Here is a 10,708-nt window from a genome sequence, read left to right as displayed (position 1 = left end):
AAGGGTTATAAGCGATGCTTTGTGCGCCTATTTGATTTTCGCCATTTTGGCGCTGGCGGTAGAGATTGGTATAGGTGGTGGACATTGGAACTAATAATAGAAATAGAATGAACTGTCAGTAACATCAACAGGCGCGCTTATATTGGAGCAAAGCTAAAGCTGTCATTTCCAAGCAACGACCTATCCGTCTACAGAGTTCGGAGCATAAAACCTATTTGTTTGTTTGTGGGTTGGCGCGGGCGGAACTGGCTGGTGCGCGAGAGACATTCAAACGCAGAACAGGCGCCGCGACTCAACCGGCCAACTGAAGGCCGCAGATGCGCAATTTTTTTCTAAATTTCAGTCCGAACCAAATTTTTGTAGCTTTGTATCGATTTACAATTATTTTTTAACATCTTTTTAAAACAGATTAGGATAAATTTTTAGTGTTCATAATGGTGAGTACATTTTTGTATAAAATTAGCCCTAAGATTTCCATAATAACATATTAAGGTGATCGTAATGGGGCCGCGCCGCAGCCGCAGCCGCAGCCGCACCTCGCTATAGTTTACTTTAGTTCAATCAATATGTATTCTTTCTTGTTCTCTGTTCAATTTGTCTCTCAGTTGCAGTATTCACGAGTACTCACATCACTTTAATAAGTAATTCGTAGTTATCTCGTAGTCGTTGATTTATTTTATATTATAATGTAAAGTGGAAGGATACCTGTATTATTGTAATGCGTATTTGTTGTAAAGTATTATATTATCGGACCTTCCTGTTTGTCGGCATGTTTTAAACTCGTGAGGCCCGTTTAGGAATTGAGCATTGCGGATGGCCAGCCCGCCCGCGCGGATGGGCAGCTCCTGTCTCGTTGTAGAAACTCACGCGAGGTAATCGATTACAAGCTAACAAAACTTTTTTCTTTATTACAATATTAGATTACACTAATACACATTTTATTTTGTAAATAAATTTGTATAAATTGATATTGTCATAAGAAGATTGTTTTAGTTATCGTGATGAGCCGAGCGCTTTGAAGTGAGTGTAGTTTTGAAGGCGGGTGTATCAGTGAGGCGGCGAGTGATGCGCGAGGCTCGAGGCGATGTTTGTTGTGGTGCTGGTGTTGCAGAGGGAGTGCATCTCGGTGCACGTGGGGCAGGCGGGCGTGCAGATGGGCGTGGCGTGCTGGCAGCTGTACTGCCTGGAACACGGCATCCGGCCCGACGGCACGCTGCCCGCGGCGGAGGCGGACGCCGGCGCCGACTCCTGCTTCAACACCTTCTTCTCGGAGGCTGACCGCGGCAAGATGGTGCCGCGCGTCGTCATGGTCGACTTAGAGGCCACGGTCATAGGTAAAGTATACCTTGACCTTCTAAGCCCATACTGCCGTGACAATCTGCTTAATGTATTAATGAGTCCCGAGGGCGATAATTGTTTGATAAATTTAGCTGGGAATTTGACATATGAAACCTCGACATGAGGTAGGAACAATGGCTAACTACGTTATAAAGGTCGGCAATTTTGAAGTTAGGGGACTTAGTCGTATAATGTCCCTGTTTTTGGTGCATTATGAAACTTAGTACCGGGTAGTAGCCTGCTGCGGGGCATTATTTCGCGATCAGATAAAGCTGTTAGAGGCAAAGATGTGACGTGAGCCGCTTGCTTGTGGTGCTCCCCGTCGGTAAGTAGCGAGGGGAAGGTTGGCGATGTGCGTGCATGTGTTTGTTGCAGATGAGGTGCGCACGGGCGAGTACCGGCAGCTGTACCACCCCGAGCAGCTGATCACGGGCAAGGAGGACGCGGCCAACAACTACGCGCGCGGCCACTACTCCACCGGCCGCGACATCCTCGAGCCCGTCATGGAGCGAGTGCGCAAGCTCGCTGACCAGTGCACTGGCCTGCAGGTTTTATACTCTCTATTTTCTTCTTCTCTCCTAGCAAGAGTTCCTACCCCATCGCACACGAAATATATCTTTCCTTCAATTAAGCTTGTAAGGCTCGGACCAAAGATTCAGTAAAGTGACTAAAAATGTTTCCGATAAAATTTTATTTATGAAAATATGTAATGAAAAAATTGTAAATTGTATTATTCGATACTAAGTATTAAAAAAATATTTTGCGATCATCATGTACTTGCGTTACTTATAACGACAAAACGTTTGATGCGCGGGTAAACTCCGAAATCGCTGGATGTATTTTGACGGGACTTTTATTGAAAGGTAGCTGATGCATGCAGGCCTATTGCATTCACGATGTCGCTCGTGACCGCAAGTTAGGAAGTGAATGAAAAAGCACTTAATGTAAATATGTGTCGTCAGGGCTTTTTCGTTTTCCACTCGTTCGGCGGCGGCACGGGCTCTGGCTTCACGTCCCTGCTCATGGAGAAGCTGTCCGACGAGTTCGGCAAGAAAAGCAAGTTGGAGTTCGCCATCTACCCCGCGCCGCAGGTAGCCCCGCAATACGCTTCACGCCATACACCACACTCTCCACACACCACACGTTACAAGATGTATTGCCGCCCGGTTAATGGTTGATCATTCAACAAGTAGAGGACTTCCTCTTACTAAATCGATGATGAGAGGTGAGAAATGAAAGATGAGAGATGCGCAGGTGTCGACGGCGGTGGTGGAGCCGTACAACGCAGTGCTGACAACGCATGCGACTGTGGCGCACTCGGACTGTGCCTTCATGGTGGACAATGAGGCCATCTACGACATTTGCCGGCGGCGCCTGTCCATCGAGCGCCCCTCCTACGCAAATCTTAACAGGCTCATATCTCAGGTACCGTTCGTTATATTTGTAATACATATATCTATGTGGCTGCGGCAATGACAGTAAAATGTCCTAGACAGTCACCTTCATATTATATTATGGTCGAGCCCGCAGCATGTTGCTGCTGCACGAATGGCATACTCTAGCGGTCCATTACAACAACCACATAGAAAACACGAGTGAAGTGAAAGTCACTCAGTCACTCGTCTAGGGTGATGAGTGTGCCGGAGGCCAAATTTATTTTAATCCTCTTACCTTTCTCTTATATAACTAATAAAGAAAGATTGGGCACATACAGTGCATACTGTACGTCTGGGGCCTACATACCCCCATATAAAAAGGATAATGTCCTTTTTTTAGTACATCCTCCCCCATTGCATTAAAGGTAGGTAAAGCATATTAAACCTTGATTTTGTTCTTGGAGACATCTAAAGGCAACGGTAACTATTTTAGTAATTTCAGATGGCCGCTCGCTCGGTTGTCGTACCTTGTACTATAAAAATGAATAATGATAAATACACAAGTGAGTCAGAGTAAAGGAAGGACGAGCGCTTTTGGCAGGTGGTGTCGTCAATCACGGCATCGCTGCGCTTCGACGGCGCCCTGAACGTGGACCTGACGGAGTTCCAGACCAACTTGGTACCTTACCCCCGCATTCACTTCCCGCTGGCCGCGTATGCTCCCGTGGTATCCGCGGACAAGGCGTACCACGAGGGCATGTCAGTGTCGGAGATCACGGCCGAGCTGTTCGAGCCGCAGAACCAGATGGTGAAGTGCGACCCGCGCGAGGGCAAGTACATGGCGTGCTGTCTGCTGTACCGCGGCGATGTCGTGCCCAAGGACGTGAACGCGGCCATCGCCAGCATGAAGGGGCGCGCAGGCATCCGCTTCGTCGACTGGTGCCCCACCGGTTTTAAGGTATTAAATCTGTCTAGTAAATCTATCCCAGTTCTTATTTATTTTCTCGTAACGGTCTGTAACGCATTCCGTTAAAGATTTTGCGCCACTATTTCTCGTAAATTAGGAGAATAGTGAAGTAGGATGTGTGCAAGGCGGTGTGCGTGCGCTGTGCAGGTGGGCATCAACTATCAGCCGCCGTCGGTGGTGTGCGGCGGCGACCTGGCGCAAGTGAAGCGCGCCGCCTCCATGCTGAGCAACACGACGGCCATCGCCGAGGCGTGGGGCAAGCTGGACCACAAGTTCGACCTGATGTACGCCAAGCGTGCCTTCGTGCACTGGTGGGTTCCTCGTTTGTTGATTGTTACAACACCACTACCACATTGATTGAGAGTTTGTCTGCTTGTAATACTGTATACTTACGTTAAATATTTGCACAGGTATGTAGGTGAAGGTATGGAGGAAGGGGAGTTCTCGGAGGCTCGCGAAGACTTGGCGGCGTTAGAGCGCGACTACGACGAGGTCGCCGTCGAGAGCTCTGAGCTGGAGACCGGCGACGACGAGCTGTGACGCGCCCCGCACCCCGCACCCTCACTCCGCACTCCACACCCAATACCCAGCTCCCCGCATTCGCCCCGCACGTGTCGCGCACCTGCACCCGCACCTCACTCCCTGCACCGTCGTCTATCTAGTGCTGGTCTTGGGAATAAAGTTGCATGCAATGGTGTCAAGCCTAGTTTTTGCAAGTAAAGTTTGCCATAGAATGCAAGTTGCGGGACACATCGCGCCGTCAGTGGGTATAATGCAAATGAAACGCTCAAATTAGCCCAATCAAAAAGTCTATAGAAGTTCCAGCGCCCAACAATAAGCCGAAGCGACATCGCTCCAGTCGCCGTGCGTTTCTAAAAAGAGAACGGAAACTTCGATGATATACACAAGTGTGTGTACGTGATCGAAGATGATCGTGTGAGGTGTCGCGGTGCGGCGAGGGCGACGGTGCGGCGTGGAGGAGGGTCGCCGCCATGGCGGACGCCAGAAAACCGCGGCCGCATTTTGTTAATGTTGAGTATGGCAGAACTACGGGAAATTTATTAAAGGTTCGAAAATGTCCGCCGAAGGTACCGACTCTCCCTTGCCCCCGCCGCGCACCACGCCGCGCACCACGCCGCGCAACACGCCGCGCACCACGCCGCGCACCACGCCGCGCACCACGCCGCGCACCACGCCGCGCACCACGCCGCGCAACACGCCGCGCACCACGCCGCGCACCACGCCGCGCACCACGCCGCGCAACACGCCGCGCACCACGCCGCGCACCACGCCGCGCACCACGCCGCGCACCACGCCGCGCACTCCACCGCCGCCTCGTTCTGACTCTCGTGGTCGTGTCCAACGTCTTATTAAATAGTGGCAGCGAGCTCAGAATTAAATCGAAAAGCGTTCAATGTTTGTAAATTGTCGGCGCCCCCCCTCGCCCCGCGCGGGCGTCTGTAACGTAAGAGTAATTGTTTTGTGCCGTTTAGTTTTATGTCCGGTGATGTTAAAGTTGTACGTTTTATATTATAATATACATATATTGTTTGAATTCAGACTCGTTTTACTTTTACCTTGTGAATTAATAAGCGTATTTATCTAACGATTAAAGATAGCGGAAGTGATATCTCAACAGACTTGAGAATAGTTGCTGATAATTGCACGGATAATTATCATTGTTGTGCATTGTCAAGGCGTGTCACAATCCGCCAAGTACATACACAGACTTATCATCTTTAACCCTTAATTCGACGAAATTTTTTGTAGCAAAAAATCTGTTTTTTTTTAGTAAAGTTTTATTTTTGGATATGAAATAAGTACTGGAAAAATGCTAAAAAAAATGAGTTGTTCGTCACACTGGACAACATCGAATTAAGGGGGGGTAATATTGAGATGAGCTGCTTACACATCGATTAATATGGATTAATCTGTTCGGACTTCAAACATCGAATTCAATTGTTCTCATATATCCTTGTTTGTTTGATTTTTTTGTTACATCCTTAGTATTTAAAAACAACATTGTGAGGACGTTCAAACAAACATACAACATTGGCATTGATTATAATAAATGTGTAATCGAGGTAAGAAATTGTGTGTAGTTCTACTTTAAATAAATAAAAAATTATTTATGCCCGCCGTTACAACATTACGTCGCACAGTGGGCTATTTTCAGGGCTGTCATGGACATTTTCTTCTGATATTTTTTAATATATTTTTTCCGTGAATCTGCTTTGTATGACTAAATATATGTCTTATAACATTAAATTTACATAATATCAATGATTACGGGGCTGTTAGAAATAATTCCCTGAAAATTTGTATGGAGACGACATTAAAATCGGCGATAACTCAGTTGTCGCTGGATTGCCTCTTATTTCCTTATAGGTGATGTTTCTACGATGTATTTGGATTTTTTTTCATGCTGCATATCACGGCCACTGGTGCGATTTTTAGGTTTTTTTTAAGGTCAAAGGTCATAAAAATGAATTTTTCGCGTATTTCAGCAAAATGGTAAGTATTGTCAAATAGTTACCTGAGACAAAATTGTAGATTATATAATTGTCTATTACAAACCCATACATACCTTTTTTATAAGTTCCATCGTTTCTGAGACATAATCAGTAAATTTAACGTTATTAGACATGTATTTTAGTCATACGAAGCAGATTAAACCAAAACAAACGTACTAAATAATATCAGAGGAAAATGTCTATGAGAGCAAAAACTTTTGCCCAGTGTGCGTCGTTGGGTTGGATGAAGTGATGTGACCTATTAAAATGTAAATGTAATGTAAATCCTAATTACACGGCTGAGGAGCTCCAACGCTTCAAATAAGATTTTAAACTTTGCTTAACCTTCAAACATACCTACTTACTAGCCTTTGTTCGAAAATTAGTTGTTGCCAACAAATTACGCTATCAAATAAAATACCCACCGTATAGATGTCGATGTCTTACAGTTTAATATGTGCATTTAATTCAATCTCAAATCTAATACGATGTAACGTCACATAAAACGAGCTAAATAATAAATATCTCCTTCAATCGATGACGAAAAGTAGAACATTTTGTGAAAATTGACCTTATCTAAGTATAAATAAAGTACTTTTCCCGGTTCATTCGTTTGTTTACTTTTTACTTGTACGAACTTGACAACAGCAGGTATCGAGTCGCGTATGTATACAACACTAAAATCATAATAATAAAATAAGCGCGACTATTATTAAGTGATCATTATTTTAGAATTCGCAGCTGGTGCTTATTTTTTAAATCTTACTAATGTTATTTGAAATTTTAGATGGATGGATAGATGTTTGTTACAACTTATTTCCGAAACGGCTCAAAGGATTTTAATAAAATTTGGCACAGACGTAGAACATATCTTGGAAGAAGACAAAGGCTACTTATTTAGGTTTTTTTTTTTTTAATTTCGAATGTAATTTTTTCAGATGGAGTTGTGAGCGACAGTTAGTAAGCTATAATATATTTAAAAAACGTCAATTCTTCACGCGCTTAGTATTAAAACAAGATACTCCGGCCGTGATTGATTATCTGGGCATTATTTTTGGAGTTTTAGAAAACGCATTGCGGCGTTGTGTAATGTGTCAACGTTGGCTGTTGGCAATCGAAGAGTTTAAAGCTCATTCATTGTCACAAGATGCAGATGGAACCGCGTAAATGTTAAAACCCGCATAAGTTATTAACCAATTATTAATTTATTGCAATTAAGGCGATATTGCGACGCCATCATCGCGCCCTTGTGTAGTCTCCTTGCGCACGGCTATAACAGGGCGCGCGGCCTTTGCTCGGCATTCATCGCCGATATGTGGCCGCTGTTGGCCGTGTTCGCCGCGGTGCTCGCGCTCGCCTTCACCGTCGGCTTCTACCAGAAGAAGACGAATGCTGTGTGCAGCTCGCGACGCCGGCTGGACGGTCGCACGGCGCTCGTGACGGGGGGCACGGCCGGCATGGGGTTGCGCATAGCGCGAGACCTGGCGAATCGAGGCGCGCGCGTCATCGTGGCGTGCCCGTACCCGGGCGAGGGCGCCGCTGCGGAGCGCCTGTTGCGCGAACGCTCCGGCAGCGAGGCTGTCGTCTTCAAGCACCTTGACCTCGGCTCGCTGCAATCCGTGCGAAAGTTTGCCGCCGACTTGTTGGACTCCGAGGAGAGGCTCGACCTTTTAATAAACAACGCCGGCGTCGGTATCGTCGGCGACTTTGTGACAAAAGACGGCCTGAACTTCATCATGGCGGTGAATTACTTCGGTCATTTTCTGCTAACGCTACTCCTGATGCCGCTCTTGCGGCGCAGCGGGTGCGCCGAGGAGCCAAGCCGCATCGTCAACACTACCTCCGTGCTGCGGCACATCGGACGCATCGATCTGGACAAATTAAACGCGACCGACTACTGGTTTAAAGTCCAGATCTACGGTAACAGCAAGCTGGCGTTGGTAGTGTGGGCACGGGAGCTTACCGCGCGGTTGCGCAGCACTGGCGCGCCTGTCGTCGTCAACTCGGTGGACCCTGGCGCAGTAGGCACCGCTATCTTCGACTGCATCGGATCGCTAAAGGGCATGGTTTTGACCCTCCTGTTCCGGAGCCTGTTTAAAACGCCCTGGCAGGGCGCGCAAACTGCGTTGCACGTGGCACTGGACGACCGCGCGGGAGAGGTAAGCGGAGAGGTGTTCAAGAACTGCCGAGCAGTGGGAGGCGGTGGGGTGTGCGGGCCCGAGCTGGCGCGCCGGTTGTGGCAGCGCTCGGCGCAGCTCGTGCGGCTGGATGAGGACGAGCTGGCCCGCTGTCTCGCGGACACGTGACGTTGCCGCGACGCCCGCGCCCTTGAGCACACCCTCCAGAGAGCTCCATTGTAGCGTTTTTATATTCGAATATATTTGTTCTAAATCGCAACAAATACGAGGTCTAAGGTTAATATTACAATTATTAAAAATGTTTTAATAAAAAAAAAACAATATACTTGGAATGTCGAATACGATTCTACTCAGGTTGATTTAGACATTCCATGGTACATTCGTTCGCAAACAATTAAATTTATTATAATACATAGAATTACATTTTTATATTATAGAAAGTATTCAGAAAATCTCCAACGATCGTTGGAAAACTTCAGCATTGATGTAAGTCGTCTAATTAACTACGAGTATACAAAACTATATTTAAATGATCTGCTGAAATGCATTCATGGCAAATAAGAAACGAAGTATTTATAACAAAGTTGTGACGTACATAATATACACGACAAGCGGTCAAAGGGTTAAACAAGTGTTTAACTAAATATAATCTGATTTTATTGAAATAATACAGTTAATAATTATTTTATAGTAATGTTCATTTGAGTTTGTTGTTATTCAGTGAGTACAGTGATTACTGAATATTTAATTTTATGTATTTCTAATGAATTATAATTAAAAAGCTATACATAATTGTTTTTCTTACTTTGACTGCCTCAAATCTCACTTTCATCGGTTCCAGCAATTCCTTAAAAAGATATAGAAAGTTGTTGCTTTAATTAATAACATAATATTATTATAATTAGTAAATAGATAACTAATTTAATCATAAATATTACGAGAGTTACGTAACATTTGTATCTGTATGTCGCCGGCAAATTGTGAATCTAGGAAAATTGCTTAAGTAAGGAATTCAATTACAAAGTGATAGTTTGTAGAGATGACACGTCTTCGTCGTTTACCTCACTATAATTTGTGTGTGTGTGTGATTTCCACTGACTCGTATTGTATGTACACTTGTATTGATACATATATTTGTCCCTGTTTTACCAACGAGATTGTATGAGATGACTAGAATGATGTCTATACAAGTGTCAGAGGAGTGAAGCTGGCGGAGTGGCGACATCTAATACTACAACTGCCAATTATCTGCTACCTTTACAAAATGATGTAAATAATGGCAATGAATTCCTTCTGTTCAACATGTGTATTATATAACTAACTATCACCCGCGTCTCCACCAACGTGGAATTAAAAATATAATAGTAGCCCATGTGTTATTCCAGACTGTGTTCTGCGTCTGTTTCTCATCGAGATTCGTGGAACCGTTCTGGAGATACATTCTAACAAACATCTACCTTTACAAACAAACAAACATACATTCAAACTTTCGCATTACTATATTACTAAGATTTACATTTTATTACAAAAAACCTGTTCTGGCGTCTTAAGAATACTTTAGCAAAATGTTGTCTAAATCTGTCCAGTGGTTTGTTTGGGGACTAACAGGGGTTTAACCACTGATCTCTATACATGCACTGACTATAAGCAGTGTTGTTTTGTGCTTTTCAAATTTCGTCATTTTGGTGTTGACGGTAGCGGTTGGTAACAGTGGTAAGGATCCAGGGCAATAAGCAACGTCAACAGGCGCATTAAAGTATGAACGAAGCTTAAGTTGTAATTTTCAAAGAACCACCTGTCCGTCTATAGAGGTTAGTGGGATAAAATGCAAAAAATGATATTGAAAGGAATACGTATGATATATATATATATATATATATATATATATATATATATATATATATATATATATATATATATATATATATATATATATATATATATATTGTGCAGTAGTGTTGTGGCGGCTTGGCACGCGCGACTGAGCATTGCCTCGCTCTGTCGTAACGTCGCGTCGTATTCCTAACAAGTTTGCGTTTCTTTCGTCATTTAAAGCCAATTTACATGAACACAATTTAATGGTAACCGTCGGTTCTTGGTGAGCGCGACCCGAGACCGAGACCGAGACCGAGACCGCGACCCGAAATCGCGACCTGAGACCGAGACCGAAACCGAGACCGAGACCGAAGCCGAGACCGAGGCCGAGGCTGAGACCGAGACCGAGGCCAAGACCGAAACCGAGGCCGAGACCGATACCGATACCGATACCGATACCGATACCGATACCGATACCGATACCGAGACCGAGACCGAGACCGAGAACGAGAACGAGAACGAGAACGAGAACGAGAACGAGAACGAGAACGAGAACGAGAA

General features: G+C 45.0%; 2 protein-coding genes across 4 annotated transcripts; both read left to right on the top strand.

Moving 5' to 3' along the window:
* The first annotated feature begins 278 nt into the window (after positions 1-278).
* On the top strand, positions 279-4,862 carry Tua3 (alpha-tubulin). 3 transcript variants are annotated; one of them, XM_013319951.1, is made up of 9 exons: positions 279-437; positions 798-872; positions 1,112-1,334; positions 1,714-1,886; positions 2,301-2,429; positions 2,593-2,763; positions 3,316-3,672; positions 3,829-3,992; positions 4,092-4,862. In XM_013319951.1, exons 1-9 carry the CDS (start codon positions 435-437, stop codon positions 4,219-4,221), a joined length of 1,425 nt encoding a protein of 474 aa, XP_013175405.1. In that variant the 5' UTR covers positions 279-434; the 3' UTR covers positions 4,222-4,862. The 3 variants fall into 3 exon arrangements, with proteins under 3 accessions (XP_013175405.1, XP_013175407.1, XP_013175406.1); XM_013319953.1 differs by lacking the exon at positions 798-872; XM_013319952.1 differs by lacking the exon at positions 798-872 and having other exon boundaries at positions 1,103-1,334.
* A 2,259-nt stretch (positions 4,863-7,121) lies between these two features.
* Positions 7,122-9,124, top strand: LOC106123567 (retinol dehydrogenase 11). Its single transcript, XM_013319969.1, has one exon. It carries the CDS (start codon positions 7,508-7,510, stop codon positions 8,498-8,500), a length of 993 nt encoding a protein of 330 aa, XP_013175423.1. The 5' UTR covers positions 7,122-7,507; the 3' UTR covers positions 8,501-9,124.
* Positions 9,125-10,708: the final 1,584 nt, after the last annotated feature.

Source organism: Papilio xuthus, unplaced genomic scaffold (assembly GCF_000836235.2).
Source record: "Papilio xuthus unplaced genomic scaffold, Pxut_1.1 DF826115.1, whole genome shotgun sequence".
In the NCBI taxonomy this organism is placed as follows: Eukaryota; Metazoa; Arthropoda; class Insecta; order Lepidoptera; family Papilionidae; genus Papilio; species Papilio xuthus.
This window is presented reverse-complemented; position numbering and strand designations above follow the sequence as displayed.

Excerpts from the sequence above, each read along its gene's own strand:
- Tua3 (XM_013319951.1), top strand. Across the intron at positions 3,673-3,828 it reads GGTGCCCCACCGGTTTTAAG|GTGGGCATCAACTATCAGCC; the intron begins GTATTAAATCTG and ends TGCGCTGTGCAG. Across the intron at positions 3,993-4,091 it reads AAGCGTGCCTTCGTGCACTG|GTATGTAGGTGAAGGTATGG; the intron begins GTGGGTTCCTCG and ends ATATTTGCACAG.
- LOC106123567 (XM_013319969.1), top strand. The coding sequence starts at position 7,508 with ATGTGGCCGCTGTTGGCCGTGTTCGCCGCGGTGCTCGCGCTCGCCTTC.